The 24,692-nt window shown below is 31.1% G+C and overlaps 3 protein-coding genes across 4 annotated transcripts in view; 1 reads left to right on the plus strand and 2 right to left on the minus strand.

The window, feature by feature from the left end:
• Positions 1-13,077, plus strand: part of LOC135800814 (uncharacterized) — a 34,069-nt gene extending 20,992 nt beyond the window's left edge. Inside the window, 3 exon segments of the mRNA XM_065314140.1 lie at positions 10,871-11,012; positions 12,132-12,225; positions 12,228-13,077. Coding sequence (XP_065170212.1) covers positions 10,871-11,012; positions 12,132-12,225; positions 12,228-13,021 — 1,030 coding nt within the window. The 3' untranslated portion in view covers positions 13,022-13,077.
• On the minus strand, positions 1,600-3,101 carry MBD-like (methyl-CpG-binding domain protein 2). Its single transcript, XM_065314141.1, has 2 exons — positions 2,692-3,101; positions 1,600-2,024 (listed from the first exon to the last, which is right to left on the minus strand). Exons 1-2 carry the CDS (start codon positions 3,006-3,008, stop codon positions 1,706-1,708), a joined length of 636 nt encoding a protein of 211 aa, XP_065170213.1. The 5' UTR covers positions 3,009-3,101; the 3' UTR covers positions 1,600-1,705.
• Positions 13,078-15,311: 2,234 nt separating the features above from the next.
• On the minus strand, positions 15,312-20,138 carry LOC135800754 (leucine-rich repeat protein soc-2 homolog). Of its 2 annotated transcripts, none has more exons than XM_065314073.1 (3): positions 19,724-20,138; positions 16,230-16,541; positions 15,312-16,046 (listed from the first exon to the last, which is right to left on the minus strand). In XM_065314073.1, exons 1-3 carry the CDS (start codon positions 19,881-19,883, stop codon positions 15,883-15,885), a joined length of 636 nt encoding a protein of 211 aa, XP_065170145.1. In that variant the 5' UTR covers positions 19,884-20,138; the 3' UTR covers positions 15,312-15,882. The 2 variants fall into 2 exon arrangements, with proteins under 2 accessions (XP_065170145.1, XP_065170144.1); XM_065314072.1 differs by lacking the exon at positions 19,724-20,138 and adding an exon at positions 16,609-16,755.
• Between the last annotated feature and the right edge of the window lie 4,554 nt (positions 20,139-24,692).

The raw sequence follows: 24,692 nt of genomic DNA on the forward strand, positions 1-24,692 counted from the left end.
ACTATATCTGTCAGCGCGTCTGTCAATTAAATGTGTGTTGGGCACGGCTAACAAAGCGTCGACGTTAATTAACGCACTGTAAGAGACAATTGTTCGCTTGATTAAAATTTGCACCTGGAAAACATCAAAACAAAACAAACGCGGGGCATTTTGCGACAAAAGATGCAGAAATGGATGAAATATTTCATTAAAAATTATGAAATTATTCATGGAGGTGTTTTAATTAATTGGGAAGGTAATGGAGAAAGGATTTTGTATAATATTTATTTTTGGGGAAGTTATGAGAGTTTTAATTTGGATTTTTGTAGTTTTTTGTTGGTTTTTGTTAGTTTTTTGGTTATAAATCAATAAATATTAATTATAGAGACAAATCCTTGGGAAGGAAGAAGGATAATACTAAATTTTAGATGAAAATGTTAAAATTGAAAGGAAATAATTGTTATTTTCGGAATTATCCAGGAAAATAGTAACAAATGTGGGAAATTTCTCATATTTTCGACAAAATATGCAAAAATGGCTAAAATATTTAATTAAAAATTATGAAATAATTCATGGAGATATTTTAATTAATAGAGGAGGTTCTGCAAAAAGGATTTAGTAAAATATTTATTTTTGGGGAAATTATGAGTGTTTTAAGTTGGATTTTTTTAGTTTTTTGATGTTTTTTGTTAGTTTTTTGGTTATAAATCAATAAATATTGGTTATAGAGGCAAATCCTTTGGAAGGAACAAGGATAATAGTTAATTTTAGGTAAAAATGTTAAACTTGAAAGGAAATAATGGTTATTTTCGGAATTATCCTGGAAAATAGAAAAAATGCGGGAAATTTATCATATTTTCGACAAAATATGCAAAAATAATTAAAATATTCAATTAAAAATTATGAAATAATTCACAGAGGTATTTTAATTAATAGAGAAGGTCCTGCAAAAAGGATTTACTAAAATATTAATTTTTGATGAAGTTACAATAGTTTTAATTTGGAATTTTGTGGTTTTTGTTGTTTTTTGTTAGTTCTTTTGTTATAAATCAATAAATATTGATTTTAGAGGAAAATCCTTTTGAAGGAAGAAGGATAATACTAAGTCTTAGAGGAAAATATAAAAATTGAATTATAATAAATTGTGTTTTGAGAATTATCCTGGAAAATAAGAACAAATTCGAAGAATTTATCATATTTTTCAGTAAATATGCAAAAATAGCTAAAATATTTAATTAAAAATAATGAAATAATTCATGGAGATATTTTAATTAACAGAATAGGTCCTGTTAAAAGGATTTAGTAAAATATTTATTTTTGATGAAGTTATAAGAGTTTTAAGTTGAAATTTTGCAGCTTTTTGTCATTTTTCTTAGTTTTTTCGCGATAAATCAATAAAATTTGATTATACAAGCAAATCCTTTTGAAGAAACAAGGGTAACACGAAATTGAAACATAATAAATGTAATTCTCGGAATTATCTCGCCGTCACGTTTGTTAAACTCAACAATCGTTAGTCAAAAACGTGACTTTCGCATTTTTCCCTCCGTCTTGATTCATTTCGTACACGAATTCACATCACAATACAATAGAAACACTCAAAATACTCAAAAATACACATTTCTTTTCTCACATAATCATTTATTCTTATTTTCTCTTAAAAAGTGCCTAAAATAACATAAATATCCAACAAATTATGTTTATATTTTAAACTTATACTTAAAACCTAAGCGACAAGCGCGTCTTGTAGTTTTTTCCGTGCGGCCGCGACGCGCTCCTCCTGTTGCTTGATGTCGTCGTCGGCGATATTAACGGCTTGCACCAGCGGCTGTTTCGGGTCGATGAACACCCCGGGGTTCTTTTCCAGCGAGTTTTTGTTCCCTGTTTGCCCGGTGACGGGTTGCACGGAGACGTGCAGTGCGGTGGCGACGCTCTGGATGATTGTCTCTTCGGTTACATTCGGCCCGACTGGTTTGAGTCCTTTGGGCAGGACCATGCCTTCGAATTGCACGCCGTCAAGGTCACAAGCGCGCAGGCCTTCCAAACTGTTTAGAAAAATTAAGATTATACAAAAACTATAAGAGATAGAATGATTATTCTTTCAGTATTAGATGGGGAATTAAATTGTGTGTTAATTAGTGTTTACAGATTGTTTTTATCATTGTTTAAACAAAAGATATGGGCAAATTAGTAAAAAATTTAAAATTTGAAGTTTGATTGTTTATAACTTTTGTTGTAATAATAATATAACAATTATTTTTGCGCAGTATGATAGAAAATTTAATTGTTTATAAATGTGCGAAAGAATTATTGTTCAAAAACAAATAGTTTGTGAGTTATTAACAAAAAACAGAAAAATTTACAGAACAAAAGTTGTTTATGTCAACAATTGATTCACAAAAATTAAAATAATTAAAAAACTATAAAAGATAGAATAATTATTCTTTCTTTATTAGATTCACAATTAAATTATGCATTTTTTCACGTTTAGAGATTGTCTATATCATTATTTAAACAAAAGTTATAAACAAATTAGTAAAAAAATATAAATTTTCAACTTTAATTGCGTATAACAATTGATCTAATAACAATAATTCTTTCTCTAATCGATAGATAATTTAATTCTTAACAAATATCTAAAAGAATTATTATTAAAAATCTAATATTTTAAAAGTTATTAACAAAAAACAAAAGTTATTGATGTCAACTTACCGTTTCTCCCATATCAACTGCTTTGGCTTCTCCTGCACGCCGTGTTTGAAGTCAGTCTTCACTTTACTCTCCTGTGTCTTATACACCGTGACCGGCTGCTTGAATATCGACGCCGTCTGGCGTATCGGCGGCACCAGCGACGCGTCGTTCCGCACATTGCGGCTGTAGTACATCACATCGACCTTACCCAGCTGTATTCCGGTCTTCTTCAACGACAATTCGCGATCGGCGGGCGTCTGCTGCGTCCATCTTTTGTTCTCCACGCGTGGCGAACAGTCATACTTGGTTTTCTCGATGGTTATATTGGACATATTCATCGTGAACACTGGGAAATGTTAGGTTTTGTGCTGTTTGTTTACATGCACATACGCTCGGCGCGATGACGGGCGAGCGACTGACGCAGCGTCGGTAAGGCAGGTTTCTACCATGCGGCAGTAGGAGAATCACTGGAGGGGAGTACGAGTTGAACGTAGCTGGCGCGTTGAAAAATATCAACCGGTTTGATTTTTAAGCAGCAAAGCGTGCAAAACTTAGTTTTATCGTTGTTACGTTCATAGACACAGATAAAATGTTTATTAGAGAAGTTTAATTAGTGGTTTTGATGTGTTTCGATGCCAAATTCAGTAAGATATTAATTTTCTTTGACATTATAAACTTTTGACTGTCAAAAACTGTCAAATGTCATTTTTATTGCATTTATAATCAATTTTAAGTTTAAATTTTACTTTTAATGACATTTCTAGACGATTTCGACTTGAATTACGCCCGAAGTAAGCTAATCACGTTAGGCTTAATTTAATTAGTAACATATTATACAAAGTGTTACAAGAAAACGCTTAAAAGTGAATAAAATGAGTATAAAATTAGAAATTAGTCTAAATTGTATGTAAATGGCAAGTTTGTGCTACTTCCGATATTAATTACGTTTTTTTTGTGTTCCGCACGCCATTTGCATATTTTATTTGCATGCGAACACAAAACAAAGTTGGGAACGTTTTTTTCGCTTTCGAAAACACACACAGCGCACTCAATCGATGATTTTCGGGTTTTAATTGTGCGTTTGTTGTGGTTTTCCGGGTTTTTGTTTGTTTTTATACGATCTTTTGTTTAACAAGCCAAAAATTTCGTTAATTAAGCCACATCTTGGGAATTTAATTAGAAATTTCGATGTTTATACATGTTTTAAGATATGTTCGGTACTTATACCTCTACTCCAACATTGGAAATATTTTTATTAAGCATTTATGGACGTTTAAAGATGATTTAAGTGAATTTTTATTGAAATTTTTAGATATTAACGTGTTTTTGTCTATGTTCGGTACTTATATCACAACTCCAAGATTGGAAATATTTCAATTTTTCATTTATCAACGTTTAAGCATGGTTTAAGTGAATTTTTATTGAAATTATTAAGTTTTAACGTGTTTTTGTCTATGTTCGGTGCTTATACCTCTACTCCAACATTGGAAATATTTTTATTAAGCATTTATGGACGTTTAAAGATGATTTAAGTGATTTTTTATTGAAATTATTAGGTTTTAACGTGTTTTTCTCTATGTTCGGTGCTTATATCACATCTCCATCATAGGCAATATTTTTCTACATGATTTTTTTGCCTTTTCTGATTGTATTCATGATTCACATTAGTTTAAACTTGTTTTAATCCTATGGAAATGTCATGGTCGTTACTTTTTGATTGAATATTGTGTGAAATTCGTAGAACAAAAGGCCAAGCCATTGGTAAAATGATTGAACACTGTGTGCACGGCGAGTTTTGCTGGGCGCTGCCCCGCGCTGGGCCGGGCGACGCCAACGCCAATGCGAACAAATGGCAAATACACAGATTACGAATGGCCGAATGCCCAAATACATATAGAATATATTGCACCGATGCAGACGGCGTCTATTCGGTTTGTTTGCTTGCGATTTGGCTGCGATTTGCGTTGCGTTGCAAATTTGCAAATTGCGCGTCGACAGGAAATCGAAGTGAGTAAATAATATCTGCTGCTTGCTTATAAGGTGGTACAAGTTGGGTTTTATTTGTTGGTTGAGAGTGGAAAGTGAAACTTTCTTAGTCTAGATACTCTAGTAATGAAATTTTGAGTTGGTCAGTGTCCATGACTGAAAAAACGAAATTGGTTGAATAAATTAACGTAAATTAGTGTAAATTAACGTATAATAATGATTATTATTGTTATTAGCGTAAAGTAGTGTTATTTATAAGTGGGGAGTAGTTTAAATTTAATTATTTATTAATAAAAAGTAGAATTATTTCATGATTTTATTTCAATTTTAATTCAATTTTACGTTTTTGTAAAAATTGTGATAATTTATCATTGCGGCACGGTTTTTGCAATAACAATCAAACAACAAATTGTACAAACTTGTTCTTTGGCAGATATAATCTTCATTAAATTCCCTATCGATTGATTATTTAAACAATTATCTACGATTTTTAATAATTAAGTTATTGCACTTTGAAAATAGGCATTTTTTTTGAAAAAAATTACTGATGACTAAAAAATTAAATTATTTGAATAATTTATCGTAAATTATAGTAAAATAGCAGTTTTTATTGTTATTAAAGTACAGTACTATTATTAATAAGTGGGGAGTAGTTTAAATTATATTATTTATTAATAAAAAGTAGAATTATTTCATAAAATAGAATAATTTTTACGTTTTTGTCAAAATTTTGTTAATTTATCATCGCGGCACGGTTTTTGCAATAACAATCAAACAACAAATCATACAAATTTGTTCTTTGGCAGATAAAATCTTCATTAAATTCTCTATCGATTGAATATTTAAACAATTATCTACGATTTTTATCAATTGAGTTATTGACTTTGAAAATACCCATTTTTGTCATAAAAATCACGAGTAATTTATATGATTTCATTCAATCTTTTCTATATATACTGATAATGACAATCCGCACGCAATTTTCTTCCTCATATGATAAATCTACAATAAATTACCTTTCCATTGATTGTTTAATCAATATTTTCTGATTTTATTCCGCCGAGTTACAACGCTAAAAAAACTAAACAACTTTTAAAGCAATAAAAATACTTAAATTTTTAATTTCATCTAATTCTATACTTTTCCAACCGAATTTCCTTCAAATTAGTGTTAATTACACTTGATATAATTCAATTCTAAGCTTTTATTATATTATTATCTGCGTCAGTGTCAATTAGGAAACATTTCGGTTTTCCATTGTATCTACAACGCAAGATTTTCATCAAAACAGGGAAACACACAAAAGACTAAAACAAATGAGCCGCTTATTTTGAAAGTGGCCTAACTCCATTTATCTTCAAATCGAGATATTGAAAGTTTTGCGTTTCAATGAATTTAAAAATATACGTATAAGATACAAAGGAGTCATACTGCTTAAGCATATCTTAGGATGTTAAATTTAAAGTTCCTGTTAAAATAGTGGCAATTATTAAGTAAATAACGTGCGTTTCCTTATCAAGAATGGAGTTGGGCCACTTTCAAAATTAACAGCCAGATTCATTATAAAATTTGAAGATGCCCAAGTCCATTCAACATAATTTAAGATGTTTCAAATTGAAGAAAAAAAACGTCTTCGTTTCACAGACAGCTTCGTGAAGTAATACATTTTGTTTGTTAAAATCTGCCAAACCCCAAAACTTCTCAAAAATATTCTTTCTTTCTTCTTCATTATAATTTTTTGTGCACGCATTCCGACAACCACAATCTTTGTTTTCGAAATTTTTTTCATGAACAATTCTTCCGGTTTAACTGCAATATCTTTTTCCTGAATTCCGTTTTATCTTTCGCACTTTTTGGATATATGGTGCATCAATCTTTTCTCCATTGTTATTTGAATCTTCATCCTCTGACGAGGAATATTGTTTTATAACTCTTTTTCTTATTCGCTTTTTTTTATTAATTACTATTTCTTTTCACTATCTGAACTAAGTGGTCTTCTTCGGTTCTTCCTCATGGGTGCAATAATTTCTATAATTTGATAGTAAATTTTAAGTTTTATATTAATTAAACGTACAGGTTAATTAACTAACGCAATTGTGCCAAAAATGAGGTGGACTTGTAAATACTAATTAATTGAAATTACCTTCATCGCTGCTTTCCGACATTATCAATAGTAAATACCTTGATGTAACTATAAATGGAGTTAGGCCACTTTCAAACCACACGGGTCAGTTATTCAATTAATTCGGAAAACCTATGTGTAAAAATGTACCGTATTTTCTCTGAATATAAGCAATCTGAAGTGCGTCACTGATAAATAACATGAAGTTGTATATGTAACCATGGTAACCGGCAAAAATGGAAAACGGAGTTAGGTCACTTTCAAAATAAACGGCTCAAATGTTAATTTTATTTAAGGCGCCTGCAGAAAAGTGAAGTGTGAGTGACCTGTGAGAGGACTGAACGGCCTTGTCGTATAATGCAAGGTCGACTTCGACTACCAAGTTACATTCGCAAAAGAAAAAAAAACTAAAAGAAAAAATAATCAACTAGACTATGTACACCAGATATTTTAAAGTAAACTAAATTTTAATTAAATTTTCTTACGTTCAGAGGCATAAATAAGTAGTGATGCAATATGCTACATTATTATAAGCAACAAAATGTTGCGTCGTTGCTCTCTACTCAGCATCACCGCGTCTCCGTTGTGTGCTGTGGAAACGAGTTTTCTTTTTTTGCAGCCTCCTCACCTTGCACCTCTTGCAATAATCTTGCAACAGGTCACGCGGGTCAACGCGAAACGTTTACGTAATCATTTCCTAAATCTTTCTACTTCTATTCCTACACAATTATTATTTTAAATTTTATGTTGTCAACCGGAACAAAATAAGAAATAAAACTAGATTGTTTGCGGTTTGGTGTATTTTTTATTTATTTTTTATATTTTTATTTCTAATTTGTGCTCCAATTCGTCCTCGTTCGTGCGTGCAAAAGTTGAAGATTTCACTGTCTATCGTGAGACATGACATTGTGAGACATTGTGAGACATTTCAAAGAGCAGCCAGCGAGCACAAAGAGACATCACAGGAATGTGGCAATCATGCAATCGGGCAATCAGTCGTTTACGCGTTTTCACACGGCGCGAGCAAAAAATTACTCGAATTACCAGCGGACAAAGATCATAGCGCACACGGTCGAGTTGTGACCTCGTTCGAGGTAATAATATCCGTGGAGATAGAAATAGTACAGAAAAGGAGGAAAATTGTGTGAATTTTGAGTTTTTATGCAGAAAAAGCACAAAAATAGGGTTAGGAAATTCAGCTGGCGGTGGAAAATGGCTGCTAGTGGTTGGAGAATGTACAATTGGTTGCCTATATAAAATAAATCGCAATATAACGTGAAAAACTGATAAAAATTCAAATTTTAAAGAAAAAAATTGATTTTTCGTGTAAAAAATTAAATTAATTAATTAAATCTTCACATATTATATGATTCTTCTTCAAAATTAATAAAATCGATAATAAAACGTGACTGAAACTAAATTTGCATTGAATTATTAATTTAATTTAACAATAACATGATATAACAAATTAAAACTTCTGCGTTTTTATTAGTTTGTTGTTAGCGAGACGATTGCACTACTTTCTGCAGCTCAAGGAGAAAAAAAGAAAGAAGAATGATCGAGTGAGCATGAAATTATCCGTAACAATGCATCGTTAAATTATTCCCTTAAAGTTAACACAACGCCAGCGCCAGACATTCAATTCAATTGTTGCAATATCAACTGAACTAGATAAATAAATACAAATAAGGAAATATCACACAATATATATTTATTTATTATTTATGTTTTAATTGTTCTCTGCTTGTTTATATGAGTACTCGTAGGAAAAGAAAAAATCTTGACACACTTTTTATTGCTTTAAAGTAGTTGTTCACTTTTACGGCGTTGTAACTCAGCGGAATAAAATCAGAAAATATTGATTAAACAATCAATGGAAAGGGAATTTATTGTAGATTTATCATATGAGGAAGAAAATTGCGTGCGGATTGTCATTATCAGTATATATAGAAAAGATTGAATGAAATCATATAAATTACTCGTGATTTTTATGACAAAAATGGGTATTTTCAAAGTCAATAACTCAGTTGATAAAAATCGTAGATAATTGTTTAAATAATCAATCGATAGGGAATTTAATGAAGATTATATCTTCCAAAGAACAAATTTGTACGATTTGTTGTTTGGTTGTTATTGTAAAACACATGTTCCGATAATAAATTAACACAATTTTGACAAAAACGTAAAAATTATTGTATTTTATGAAGTAATTACACTTTTTATTGGTAAATAATAAAATTTAAACTACTCCCCACTTATAAATAATAGTACTGTATTTTAATAACAATAAAAACTGTTATTTTACTATAATTTACGTTAAATTATTCAAATAATTTCATTTTTTAGTCATCTGTGATTTTTTTCAAAAAATGTCTATTTTTAAAGTGCAATAACTCAATTAATAAAAATCGTAGATAACTGTTTGAATAATCAATCGATAGGGAATTTAATGAAGATTTTATCTACCAAAGAACAAATTTGTACGTATTGTTGTTTGATTGTTATTGCAAAAACCGTGCCGCGATGATAAATCAGCTAAGTTTTGACAAAAACGTAAAAATTATTGTATTTTATGAAATAATTCTACTTTTTATTGATAAATAATATAATTTAAACTACTCCCTACTTATAAATAATAGTACTTTACTTTAATAACATTAATAAGAGTATTTTACATTAATTTATTCAAATAATATTGATAAAAATCACGTTATAAACAAAATAAAACCAGTTACGAGTACAAAAGTAAATGTTAGTTGATCTTGTTTAAGTAGTTTAATCTTAAAAGTAGCATTGAAAAGAACAAAGCAAAAAATTAAAAGCATTCACATTTACATTCACAAGCAAATTAATAAATCAAAATCAAAATCACAACATAAAAAAACAAATAACCTATTATTATATTCGTATTTCATATTGAAACATTTCGATCTAAAATCGATTAGCATTTAATTTAACTCAACTTTAAAGCTGTCAAAACATGTTCAGTTAGTAATTTAACTAGATTAAATACGAAATTAGCAATCACGTAAAATTTGACGACGTCATCGGCCGGATTTCCTCGTTTTCTGGCTAATTACTAATTAAACTTTCTGCGGTTGCGATAAAAACAGAGTTTTATAAGTAACTTTAGTAATTATCGCGTAATATCTATTTTAAAATTAAAAATCCACGGTTTTAACACGAAATAAACATAAATTTAATATTATTTTACTGTTATTAATTCTATATTTATTAAAATATGGTGTAAATGAACATTTCTGATACTTTTTGACTGTTTTTTGAGTAAATTTGATGGTAAAATATCAAATTATCAAGTAATTCATCAAATTTTGCTATTATACTTAAGCTAACCTCAAAAATATTCAACTGTCACTTAAATTTGAGGTTAATTTTACTCTTTTTATGAGCATTTAGTTTAATTTTGCTATATACTAAGTAAAACTGTCAAAATTAACACAAAATCAAACTTTTTACTTGTTTTTGACAGTTATTTAACAAAATTTTCTTATAAAACACCAAATTTCCATGTAATTCAACAAATTTCACCATTTTACTTAACCTAACCTCAAAATATCCAACTGTCAGTTACAATTAAGGTTAATTTCACATTTTTCAACGTTTCAAAATTAAAATTAAAGTTAAAATGCTGTTTTAACACAAAATAAACATAAACTTGACATTCTATTATTATATTTACTGTTACTAATGCTATTTTTATGAAAATATGTTATAAATGTGTGAATTGCATAAATTCTTCGCGTTTAACACCACAAATAACTTGTTTTTACAGCGATATAATTCCTAGTCGCGCTCGAATAAATTAAATGCAGCGAGTATGAAGAATACGATGAATATAAAGAATATAAAAGCATAATAATGGCCGCCATTACCGCGTGCAATGCGCACAACGGTCGCTCACGTCTTACATAATAACATTTTTAACTGTACAGCTAATTACAGTGGTAACTGTAAACCCACATAACATGATCAAGAACATTACAAAAATATTACTAAAACGACATGTTTATGAATTTTTTTATAGAAAAAAAATGTGTAAAAATAGTAATTTTGTGGTTATTTTTATTACAGTCGATCTGGAAGTATGACAGATACAGGGGAAGACATCGGGGAATGTCTGGAAGACGCCAGGAAGTTGATTCGGGACTTGAGGGAGCGGACCAGGACGCAGGCGCAGCAATTATTAGCATGGCGGCGTGCATATAAAATGCAGGTAAAGGAAAAATTATAAATTTTTTTGTTTTTGTTTGTAATTTGTGAATTTTGAGTTTAATACCGGTATTTTTTAGTAAAAACAAGTAAAACCGGTATTTATATAATGAATGTCACTTATAATTGAGGTTAATTTAATTTTTTCATGATAATTTACTTAAATTTTAGTAAAAATTAAGGAAAATTGTCAAAATTATCGAAGAATCACAACTTTTAGTTTGTTTTTGACAGTTATTTAGGTAAATTTGCTGATAGAACATCAAATTTTCAAATAATTTAATAAATTTACCTATTTTACCTAACCTAACCCCAAAAATATTTAACTGCCACTGATATTTGAGGTTATTTTATCTTTTTTCGTGATAATTCTTTTAAATTTTGCAATAAACTAAGTAAAACGGTCAAAATTAACTAAAAATCAAACTTTTTACTAGTTTTTGACAGATTTTTGAATAAATTTGATTGTAAAACATCAAATTAGCAAGTAATTCCCCAAATTCAACCAATATACTTTACTTAACCTCAAAAATATTCAACTGTCACTGATATTTGAGGTTATTTTAACTTTTTAAGTGATAATTCTTTTAAATTTTGCTATAAATTAAGTAAAACGGTCAAAATTAACTCAAAATCAAACTTTTTACGAGTTTTTGACAGTTTTTTTGAGTAAATTTGATAGTAAAACATCAAATTAGCAAGTAATTCAATAAATTCAGCCAATATACTTAACCTAACCCCAAAAATATTCAACTGTCAGTTTTATTTGAGGTTAATTAAAGTTTTTTCATGATTCTTTATTTAAATTTTGCTATAAACTAAGTAAAATTGTCAAAATTAACACAAAATCAAACTTTCAACTAGTTTTTGACAGATATTTAAATAAATCTGCACTAAAAACACCAAATTTTCATGTAATTCAACAAATTCAGCCATTTTCCTAAACCTAACCACAAAATTGGACAACTGTCACTTACAATTAAGGTTAATTTCACATTTTCTTTCCATTTTCAACTAAATCAACCCCAAAATACGATATTAAACTCAAAATTCACATTTCTACACCAAACCAACCAAAATCCCTTAATTTTAATCAATATCTAATCAAATATTCAATTTTTAGGAAGTTTTAATATCCCGCCTGCATCGTGAGAAAGCCGACCAACTGAAAACCCTCTCCTCGAAACTCCTCCTCTTCGAATCGCGCCTCATCCGCAAACAAAAGACATCTCCGTGATGCTGAATCAACGCGAGATGATCATCCACCGCCAACAACGCATCATCGAAACCCTCACGAATCGCCTCATCGACAACGGCCTGGAACCCCCCATCGGCGACATCCCCGACTTCGAAACAAACCTCCTAGACCTAGAATCACTCAACGATAGCGACAGCGCCGTGGTCATGGAAGACGTCGACTCCGACAGCAACCTGACACACATCCCGAAGTATCGCAATCATGACGGCATCACCGTCGTGCGATCCATCTCAGATGCTATAGACCCAAATCTAAAATATACTATAAGACGCACGAATGGATTCCTACGCCGGCCGGAGATACTTGAAACCGTGTACAGTGTTGAAGAAGACGCTGATGACACCGACGGTAAATCCGAAGCGAATAAAAAACGCGATGCATTCGCTAGTGGAAGTGGAAAAGCAGTGGTTAATGAGGAACCACCGGGTAGGTCCATAGAACGTGCTGAAACAATTGAAAAACTTCAAAATTTCGAAAAAATTCAAAGTTTTGATTGCGATAAACATGTTATTGATGCAGATATTGAAAAACCGCCGGATATTCAGAAAGGAACCAAAGGTAATCCCGTGACAACTTACAATCGTGTTATGAGTAATCATCGCTCGGTGACAAAGCCGAAAGATGTCAAGTACAAGCGGATTAATAAAGCCAAGTCGAAAAGTTTGGAGGAGTTGCGTGGAAGGTTGAAAACCTGGGTGGAACAAGGGAGTAAATTGACTGGATTGTCGCTGGAACACAGTCAGAGCTATGCATAATGCACAGGATGCTTAGATGTATCAATTAATGGTTAATTACATACTTTATACAATCATGATCTGTCAATAATGATATATTCCGTGTTTGTGTATGATATGCGCTGAGGTTTGAGGAGGTTTGAACAAAATGATTTATTCTTGAGAAAGCGTCCACTTTTCTAAAGTATTTAATGTAGAATATAGTCAGAAACATGTTGAAGAGTTGAATTAACCTATATTGTAAGTGATAGATGAGGGGTTTGGAGGTTAGGTTGAGTATTATGGTTGAAATTGATGATTTTTGTGTTTTATGTGGAAATTTAGTTGAATTATTGGTAATAACTGGCTGGAAGTTTGATTTTGTGTTAGTTTTGATTGTTTTACTTGATTTGTACTCAAATTTAACTCAGATATTAGTGAAAAGTGAATATTTTGAGGTTAGGTTGAGTATTATGGTTGAAATTGTTGATTTTTGTGTTTTATGTGGAAATTTAGTTGAATAACTGGCTGGAAGTTTGATTTTGTGTTAGTTTTGACTGTTTTACTTAATTTTTACTCAAATTTAACTGAATTAAATGTGAAAAGTGAATATTTTGAGGTTAGGATGAGTATTATGGTTGAATTTGTCAAATTACATGAAAATTTGGTGTTTTTAGTTCAAATTTACGTGAATAACTGTCAAAAACTTTGATTTCATGTTAATTTTGACCATTTTACTTAATTTATACTAAAATTTAACTGAATTATCAGGAAAAATGTTGAATTAACGTCAATTGTAAGTGACAGTTGTGAAATTTTATGGTTTGGTTGAGTATTTAGGTTGAATTTGTTGATTAACTTGAAAATCTAGTGTTTTTACTGCAAATTTACTTAAATAACTGTCAAAAACTAGTGGAAAATTTGATTTTATGTTAATTTTGACCATTTTACTTAATTTCTACTAAAATTTAACTAAATTTTCATGAAAAAAGTTGAATTACAGTCAATTATAAATGACAGTTGGTAATTTTAGTGTTTTTACTGCAAATTTACTTAAATATCTGTCAAAAACTACTGGAAAACTTGATTTTATGTCAATTTTAACCATTTTACTTAATTTATACTAAATTTTAACTGAATTATCATGAAATATCCTCAATTATAAGTAAAATTTAAATATTTTTATGTTTAAGTTAAGTACAACTGTAAAAACGATTGATTTACTTGTTTTGACAACGAATTTTGATCATTTCACCGTTGTACTTAACCTAAACATAAATTGAATCACTAAATATTAATCTAAGCACTATATAAGAATGAAAAATCATAATAACATAACATAAATTGTGATAAATGTAAATTTTCTACTCGTGCAACATGTTGAACACACTTGAAACAATCTGCAAATCTATTTTGTGAACTTATTGTAAAGCTGAGACATATCACTTGATAGTCAATCAAATCTAAGCATAATTCTTTCATAAACTTAACTAGATTAAGAGAAAACTTGACGAATCGAGCTTTACTTGTATTATACTATAACTATTTCCTTGTTTGTTACCAAAACATATTAATTAGTTAGCTTAAATTTAAATGAGATAACAAAGCATAAACAATCTAATTCTAAGCAGGATAAGTTTTAAGAATTGATTTTCATCAACGAATTTTTAACGTTAAACGTGTAAATACTTGATAATATTAATATTTAACTGATGTGTGTTGTGTATTATTGTGAATTGTGTACATATTGTAAACTATTGTATTGGTTTGTGTATTTGTTCCTTTATTGGCAGTGTTTGGTGATGTTTTACCACCGTGTGGATGGGGCATCATCCAAGCTACAAAATATAAATAATTAATAAACATTACTGGTTTTAAATACGGTTTTCCTGCAAATTTTTCAAGTAAAGTTTGAATAATGTTGTCATTTGAGGTAGGCAACCCAAATAACACCTCATATGCATCAGATGTTGTATTTGTCAGTTTATACCAGTTTGTTTTGATGTTTTGTTGGTGAAACACGTGTTTTTGGTGAAATACAACCAAAATATAAACAATACACGGTGAGTTATCAAATATACACTATTTATTGCTTGTTTTTATTGCCATATGAAGTAATAATATCAACAAACACAAAAGTTACGCTTAAAAACACATTTTTCAATTTGAATTTAAATTTGTATTATGTCAGTGACTATAGGCAACCCACAATACACCATACTTGTTCTGCATGATGTGTTTATCACCGCGCGTCATTTTGTTTTGTTCTTCCGTTGGTGCAACACGTGTTTTTAAAAGTAGTGCAGCACAAATAACAACAATAGATGGTGAGTTACATATTCAATACATATTTATTGTTCGTCAATATTGTCATACGAAGTAATAATACAATCAAATACAAAAGTTACGCTTAAAGCTCGTCCGCGATCACAAAATAGTTGACTAGACGTCGGTTGGATCCCGTTTGTTATTAATTTTCGGCCGCACAAAAACATGTAAACATAAAACTATCATTAGAATTCCACACTAAGTCACACGTATGTTAATACACGACATTTTTAAGTACAAATAAGTACAAATAAGTAACAAAATGAAGAAAAAACCAACAAAAAATAAAGTTAGAGTATAAAAATACAAACTACAAACTACATATCAGATATACAGGAAGACTAATGGGAAGAGAGAGTACATTTTATCACCGTAGCATGATTTGTTTGCAAATAGGACGCATTTTACTACCGTTAATCCTCGTCAAATCATCGAAAACGCACAAAAATGAATAAAATTCGCGCGTTTCGCGAGGATTTTATGGCAGTGAGTTAATCTTACATTAATTATTGCCTCACAATAGTCATATTTACACCTTACACGCGATTAGTATAGATTTTGGTTGTGATTGTGGACTAAATAGTGAGATCCTCCCAGTCTTCCTTCTCGCGCGGCGTCAGCGTAACTCTCACCGCGGAAATCGAACTCAAATGGTCGTGGCATCGTGGTGTGAGTGGATTTACGGATAAATCTAACACTTGCAACGATGGGGCGGCTTTTATCAAGTCAATTTCCACGTCTAAAACAAAAAACAGCGTAAAATTTCAAAAAATGCAAGTCATTCACGTGTATGACTGGTTGCCTAGCTCACAAGTCATGATATACTTGACAGTTACATGTATGACAGGTTGCCTACCACTTAAATTTCAATCATATGTTGTTTAACATGTTTTAACCTTAAAATATTTAAATATTTTGTTACCTGTGATATAATTGTGGCTGGCGTTCAACTCTTGAAGATTCGGTATCTTGAAGATGGCATCCGGTAGGGAAATATAACTATTGTGTGAGATATCCAGTCGTGTGAGGTTTGCAAGATCTTTTATCTCTTCAGGCAACTTGGCCATTTGATTGTGTGATAGGTTAAGGCTGGAGATGAGGCTGAATTTCACGGTAAACTTGGGCGAGATTTTCGTGATGTCATTACCGCTTAAATCACACGATTTCAGCTCGGTGTGTCTCATCAGATGGTAAACCGCGTCGGGAACTTGCATTAGTTGACATTCTGAGAGATCTACAACAAAAATTACACAGAATTTAGTTAAGAATAAGTTTTTAGAAGTCATTTTTGAGGTTAGGACCTAGTTGTTGTGTTTCTTGAGCGTCTTCACATCTATGGATGACTCTTGTCACAGCTGACGCCATTTTAATTGATATTTTAAGTGTAAAAAGTGTGGTTTTATAAGAATACGTCTGCTGGCTATAGGAAATTGAGCTAGAGTGCCGGTAGAAGTGTATTTTTAGAGCGTGAAAGTATAAATACACTGCAGCTAGTCCTAAGTACAGTAGATTGAGTGATTCATCATACCAGGGACACCAAAACATTACAAACTGTTCAAATATTACTTCCTTGAAGTGTTATCGTATTTATTTTAGTGATTTTTATGAGTTTTTATCTGTTTTTCTGACATTTTTCATTAAATTTTTCGTATTTTTAATGTTTTAACGTAGGCAACCCACAATACACCAATGCGCATGCCAAACAATTAAAACTTGTAGTGTTTTAACATAGGCAACCTTAAATACACTAACGCGCATGTCTCATGAGTTTAACTTATACTCTTTTTACTTTCAGTGTTTCCTCTCGCCGATCAACATCGTGCCAGCGCAAAACGTGAGTACAATTACAAATACTTTCTCTCTTTTATAAGATCGTTGTCGATTGCGAAGCGTCAGCTGTATAATGAGCGAGTGGCAATAAATTTACACTACATTCAGGTTAGGTTGTTGTTGCTGTTGAAGTTCACTTTGAGGTTATGCAAGTAAAAGTTTTGTTCTCATCGTGTTTAGCGAACGCAAAATTAAATAACACACAATAACACATTGCGCACACAATAAATGTGTAATAAATAATTTATTATGTTATTTAATGAATTAATTACGCGTAAATTGTTGCTTTTATGTAATTACCGCCACGAAATGTGTAACAATCGGATTATTCGTGGGTTACATAACCAAACTAATGCAAATTTAATGAGAGGATTAACTAATTTAAGGAGAAAACAATTGTTTGGATTATTTCCGGGGTTGTTGAAGTAGGAAAAGTAAAATTTGATTTTTTTGTATCTTGAAGAGCAATTATTGATATCTTGTGGACGTCATGCTTTCTCTGCGCGTTTCATGCACAAATTACGTTCGTATAGCTTCTTTGTGACGTGTTTGCACGCACCGGAAGTCGAAACAATAGAAAATGCGAGCACAAAGTAGCAAAAAATGACTTAATTGTCAAAAATAAAAACATAAGTCATAAAAATAAAAATAAACTTAAATAGAGTGAAGCATGACTTATATTTCTTTGTAAAATCATCAAAAGTTTTTTATTTCGACATTTCTTGTTACGTCTGACTAGAAAACAACAAAACGCAACAGAAAAACTTTAAAAAAAGTAAAAGTCTGCAAGAAAACGCCGAAAACCGAGCTAAATCAAAGCATAACTTGATTTTTGTTGGTCAAGGTTCATTTTATTTAATTTATGCGTATTTCGATGTTTTTGATTTGTTGCACGCGTATTCAAATCGCATTTTGCGGTTGTTATGTTGTAGATTTAGTTTGTTTTTGTGCGTGTAGTGCGTGCTCGTGTTAATCAAACTATGACACTGCGCAAAACAAAGCCGTAAAGTATTTGGGACACAATCAAATCATACCTGCGAAGAAATAAACGTCATAAAGTTAATATTTTCATCGTAATAAATTGTGTGAATTGAGTGTATGCAAAAATAGATGTTGAAACGCGTCGCACGCGTCGCGAGAGACGTAAAAACGCGACCGCGAGGTTTTGGAATAAATAAGAGAGAATGCCAAATGCGTAGAATGTACAAAACGCACATGTTGATGTTGTGAAATAAGTTTAGTTTAATATTTAACCTTAAAAATGTTTTAAAGTGCGTAAAATTAGAGGTTTTACGCATTGGGGTTTAAAAATAGGGAGGTTTAAGGTTGGACTAAGGTGTGTAAAACGATGTTTTTCTTAAAAAATCAATTTTTTCTTTGTTTTTGACGTTTTTCTGTTGAAAAAATGCGTGTTTTGGAGTGTTCAGTGCGTAAAATTAGATATTTACGCATTAGTTTTAAAAAATAGTTACTTTTGAGGTTATAATTTGCTACCACGTGTGTAAAACACTGTTTTTTTCTTTAAAATCTATCATTTTTCTTTGATTTTTGACGTTTTTTGATGAAAAAATGCAAATTTTTGAATATTAAATGCGTAAAATTATATTTTTGCGCACTAGTTTTAAAAATACTTAGTTTTGAGGTTATAATTGATTACCATGTGTGTAAAACACTCTTTTTTTCTCTAAATTAATTTATTTTCTTTGTTTTTTTCACATTATTTGACATCGATGACGAATTATCTTGCGCGTTGTGACGTTTCGCGACTTGAATCAGCTCGACTTTAATTTTCTTTATATGGCAACATTAATTATCTCTATCTTGGCAGCAGGAAACATCCGTGTGTGTGTTTCAAGAACCTTGATTGCCTATATCAAGTCAAACTTTTATAGTTACACTTCAAAAAATCAACCTATTTCTCTAAAACATAATATTTTTCAATCTAAATCAATTTTTAAAGGAATAAAAATGATTCAGCACATTTTCAAACCTTTAATGATGCAAAAAAGAGTCGAGACAATAAGATAAAGACATGAATCAGCTTATAATAAGCTGCGAAACCCGACAAAGAAAACGCGTTTGCCAAGTTTATATGTTTGCCATGTTTGCCAGCGATTTTTCATCTCGTCGCATCGTTCTTTGTGTTATTCACATGCACATTTTCATTTATTTTCATTTATCGAAGTTCTTTGTGTGAATGAGTGGGTAAAATTAGCTGCAAATACGAATGCATTCATGTTGTGAAATATGTAGTGTCCTAATTACTTTTAACTTTGATTTGAGAGTAGTTCAAGGCGCTTTTCATCATTTCCTCTTGAATTAAATGAATAAAACTGCGATAATTTAGTAATTTACGCAATATACGAATTAAATTTTAATAAAACTTAAATTTTTAGGCCTTAAAACACATTTTTTTGAGTATTAATGTGTAAATTTATTTAAAGCGTAAATAAACACTAAACAGATGTTTTTACGCCTGTAATTAGTGAGTAGCGATGAGTCAAGGTCGGTTTTGTTTATGTACGACGTTTTTATACCACAATTACGATGATTGCGCATAAAAACACAGAAAAAACATCAACTTACCTAATTTTTCATTCTCTTGCGCCTCGTTACACCTCCCCACAACCCTTATAATCGCCCTTCCGGCAAGACGCGTGCAAATCATCATGGCGCCCATCCGGGGATCAACATTTTCGTTGTTGGTCTGGTTGGTAATATCCTCACCGAATTGTGGTGGACGCATTTTTATTTTATTTTTGTTTTACTTTAATTCGCGAATTAAAACTGTAAATTTAAAGTTTTTGATTTGTTTTAAAGCTTGAAACGCACTACGAACTGATTTCCGACGAGCTATAACAATAACTAGATGTGTGGCAATTACGATGCGATTTGTAATTATTTCCGGGATTTAGTTGTTGTTTTGTTACTCAGTGTGCACCTTCGGATTTCACTTTCGAACTCGTGCGTGCGATGCGAGCGCGGTCGCGACAATAACGGCGGCTTGCGTCGTGTTAGCGTATGAAATACCCGATGCCTGCCGCCCCCACCAAGAAACAGCTGAGTAAAGTATACAGGCACGGGTTAAAACAATATATATTTTGATTTTTAGACTGTTTAGAGTGATTTTACGCGTGGAAAGTTGAATTTTTGCAGAAAAAGAATTTAAAAGTGTTTTTAGAGGTTTAAAGGAAGAAAAAGTAATGTTTTACGTCGTAATTTTGTTAATTTTAATGATTTTTAAACTAAATTGAATGAAAAATTAACAAAAGTATCGAATTTTGTTATTGCGGGTCTGATTTCTGGCGATTTCCAGACTGCTCGGCGCATGTAAAGCTTTGTGCTTTTGAGTTTTGCGCGTTTTCGTGGTCTGCAGTAAAGACATTCGTAAATAAACAGCGGAAAAGTTAAATTTACAACGCAATTAGGTAGAAAAACAAGGCCAAAAACATTTCTTTGTTTAATTCACTCAACTCAAACACTAAACACCTAAATTATTTACATATCCACAGTCAAAATATTAATTTTTTAGCTTAGTTTAGTTATTTAGGGAGATTTTCTCTATTTTTTTGAATTTTCTATTTAAAGTAACAGATTTTCTGATACTTTCCGAGTCTTAACGTCTTAAGCATCAACTCCAAGATGGAAAAAAACCAAACTATTTATAAATCTACCGATAGGAAGTGGGAATGAAAATAAAAATACTTCTAGGTACTTCATTACTTCATGCAAAGTATCTACGTACAAGTAAAGTAAAAAAATGAAGTTAAAAATACTTAGAATGAATTTCCTTCGATTTTTCAAGTAAATTTAGATAGATATATCTTTGTTGCATGTCATTTTGCTTGGTTTTTCTGTGTTTTTGTTTGTTTCGACTGAATTTTCTACCAAAATGCAATTCTTAGTCATTTTTCCAATGAAAATCATAAGTTTTTGTTGATACTGGTTGCTTCTGACACGTGTAACGATTAAAAATAAATCACATTTATCGTTAGTTATCGGTAGTTGATTGTGAGCTGTGTACGAGTAAGCTGCGCAATGTAATTCGGGCAGAGACGGAACGAGGAAGTGAGTATCGCGCGTGTGCTTGCCGTTGGATACGCATCGTACGTTCCACATATTCCACATACTCCACATGTGCGACTGCTGCCAGTACTGCCTCTTTTTACTTTTACACGATTTTACACTTTCTTATTAACTAATAAACCCGCAGCAGTAACACATGTAAAAGTTAGGTGTATAGGTATAGTTAGGTTGAGAATATAATTATTGTTTTGGTTATTTTATGTTTCGGATGCGAATATCTCGTAAACTAAAAGAGATAATTAAGATCTGATCGCAGCGTCTTAATCTACGGATTATTCTCTATAAGATAGGATACTTAAAACGGAAATCTGAGAGATGAAATTTTCATTCTTAAGAAAAAAATTGCCAAGGGGGGGTGCTTGATACTTTTTTTCGACGATTTTTGATAATTCATATCTCTTCACCTAAAGGTGATAGCAACCAACGAATTGCTGATTCTGATAGATTGGAAAATTCTCTATCAGATAAAAATATAAAATAATTATATTTCCTACAGTAAAAGGTCGAAAAACGCGACTAAAAGTGCTAAAAAGTGACATTTTGCAATTTTTGCCCATTTTTTTCAAATGCGAATATCTCGTAAACTAAAAGAGATAATTAAGATCTGATCGCAGCGTCTTAATCTACGGACTATTCTCTATCAGATAGGATAGTTAAAACGGAAATCTGAGAGATGAAATTTTCATTCTTAAGAAAAAATTGCCAAGGGGGGGTGCTTGATACTTTTTTTCGACGATTTTCAAAATTCATATCTCTTAAACTAAAGGAGATAGCGACCAACGAATTGTTGATTATGAAAGATTGGAAGATTCTCTATCAGATAAAAATATAAAATAATTATATTTTCAACAGTAAAAGGTCGAAAAACGCGACTAAAAGTGCTAAAAGTGACATTTTGCAAATTTTGCCCATTTTTTCAAATGCGAATATCTCGTAAACTAAAAGAGATAATTAAGATCTGATCGCAGCGTCTTAATCTACGGACTATTCTCTATCAGATACGATAGTTAAAACGGAAATCTGAGAGATGAAATTTTCATTCTTAAGAAAAAATTGCCAAGGGGGGGTGCTTGATACTTTTTTTCGACGATTTTCAAAAATTCATATCTCTTAAACTAAAGGAGATAGCGACCAACGAATTGTTGATTATGAAAGATTGGAAGATTCTCTATCAGATAAAAATATAAAATAATTATATTTCCAACAGTAAAAGGTCGAAAAACGCGACTAAAAGTGCTAAAAGTGACATTTTGCAAATTTTGCCCATTTTTTCAAATGCGAATATCTCGTAAACTAAAAGAGATAATTAAGATCTGATCGCAGCGTCTTAATCTACGGACTATTCTCTATCAGATACGATAGTTAAAACGGAAATCTGAGAGATGAAATTTTCATTCTTAAGAAAAAATTGCCAAGGGGGTGCTTGATACTTTTTTTCGACGATTTTCAAAAATTCATATCTCTTAAACTAAAGGAGATAGCAACCAACGAATTGTTGATTATGAAAGATTGGAAGATTCTCTATCAGATAAAAATATAAAATAATTATATTTCCTACAGTAAAAGGTCGAAAAACGCGACTAAAAGTGCTAAAAGTGACATTTTGCAATTTTTGCCCATTTTTTCAAATGCGAATATCTCGTAAACTAAAAGAGATAATTAAGATCTGATCGCAGCGTCTTAATCTACGGACTATTCTCTATCAGATAGGATAGTTAAAACGGAAATCTGAGAGATGAAATTTTCATTCTTAAGAAAAAATTGCCAAGGGGGGGTGCTTGATACTTTTTTTCGACGATTTTCAAAAATTCATATCTCTTAAACTAAAGGAGATAGCAACCAACGAATTGTTGATTATGAAAGATTGGAAAATTCTCTATCAGATAAAAATATAAAATAATTATATTTCCTACAGTAAAAGGTCGAAAAACGCGACTAAAAGTGCTAAAAGTGACATTTTGCAATTTTTGCCCATTTTTTCAAATGCGAATATCTCGTAAACTAAAAGAGATAATTAAGATCTGATCGCAGCGTCTTAATCTACGGACTATTCTCTATCAGATAGGATAGTTAAAACGGAAATCTGAGAGATGAAATTTTCATTCTTAAGAAAAAATTGCCAAGGGGGGGTGCTTGATACTTTTTTTCGACGATTTTCAAAAATTCATATCTCTTAAACTAAAGGAGATAGCGACCAACGAATTGTTGATTATGAAAGATTGGAAGATTCTCTATCAGATAAAAATATAAAATAATTATATTTTCAACAGTAAAAGGTCGAAAAACGCGACTAAAAGTGCTAAAAGTGACATTTTGCAAATTTTGCCCATTTTTTCAAATGCGAATATCTCGTAAACTAAAAGAGATAAATAGGATCTGATCGCAGTGTCTTAATCTACGGACTATTCTCTATCAGATAGGATAGATAAAAAGGAAATCTGAGAGATGAAATTTTCATTCTTAAGAAAAAATTTCCAAGGGGGGGGTGCTTGATACTTTTTTCGACGATTTTCAAAATTTAATATCTCTTAAACTAAAGGAGATAGCGACCAACGAATTGTTGATTATGAAAGATTGGAAGATTCTCTATCAGATAAAAATATAAAATAATTATATTTTCAACAGTAAAAGGTCGAAAAACGCGACTAAAAGTGCTAAAAGTGACATTTTGCAAATTTTGCCCATTTTTTCAAATGCGAATATCTCGTAAACTAAAAGAGATAATTAAGATCTGATCGCAGCGTCTTAATCTACGGACTATTCTCTATCAGATAGGATAGTTAAAACGGAAATCTGAGAGATGAAATTTTCATTCTTAAGAAAAAATTGCCAAGGCGGGGGGGTGCTTGATACTTTTTTTCGACGATTTTCAATAATTAATATCTCTTAAACTAAAGGCGATAGCTACCAACGAATTGTTGATTATGAAAGATTGGAAAATTCTCTATCAGATAAAAATATAAAATAATTATATTTCCTACAGTAAAAGGTCGAAAAACGCGACTAAAAGTGCTAAAAAGTGACATTTTGCAATTTTTGCCCATTTTTTTCAAATGCGAATATCTCGTAAACTAAAAGAGATAATTAAGATCTGATCGCAGCGTCTTAATCTACGGACTATTCTCTATAAGATAGGATAGTTAAAACGGAAATCTGAGAGATGAAATTTTCATTCTTAAGAAAAAATTGCCAAGGGGTGCTTGATACTTTTTTTCGACGATTTTCAAAAATTCATATCTCTTAAACTAAAAGAGATAGCTACCAACGAATTGTTGATTATGAAAGATTGGAAGATTCTCTATCAGATAAAAATATAAAATAATTATATTTCCTACAGTAAAAGGTCGAAAAACGCGACTAAAAGTGCTAAAAAGTGACATTTTGCAATTTTTGCCCATTTTTTTCAAATGCGAATATCTCGTAAACTAAAAGAGATAATTAAGATCTGATCGCAGCGTCTTAATCTACG

This window comes from Atheta coriaria, unplaced genomic scaffold (genome assembly GCF_025399875.1).
Source record: "Atheta coriaria isolate IRGN ID8LTWV9N9 unplaced genomic scaffold, Caltech_Dcor_3.1 hic_scaffold_10_pilon, whole genome shotgun sequence".
NCBI classification, from domain to species: domain Eukaryota; kingdom Metazoa; phylum Arthropoda; class Insecta; order Coleoptera; family Staphylinidae; genus Dalotia; species Dalotia coriaria.

Coding starts and splice junctions, on each gene's coding strand:
- MBD-like (XM_065314141.1), bottom strand. CDS start 3,008: ATGAATATGTCCAATATAACCATCGAGAAAACCAAGTATGACTGTTCG. Junction 2,025..2,691: donor CAGTTGATATGGGAGAAACG/GTAAGTTGACAT, acceptor TTTTCTAAACAG/TTTGGAAGGCCTGCGCGCTT.
- LOC135800754 (XM_065314073.1), bottom strand. CDS start 19,883: ATGCGTCCACCACAATTCGGTGAGGATATTACCAACCAGACCAACAAC. Junction 16,542..19,723: donor GCAAGAGAATGAAAAATTAG/GTAAGTTGATGT, acceptor TTTTTGTTGTAG/ATCTCTCAGAATGTCAACTA. Junction 16,047..16,229: donor CAGCCACAATTATATCACAG/GTAACAAAATAT, acceptor TTTTTGTTTTAG/ACGTGGAAATTGACTTGATA.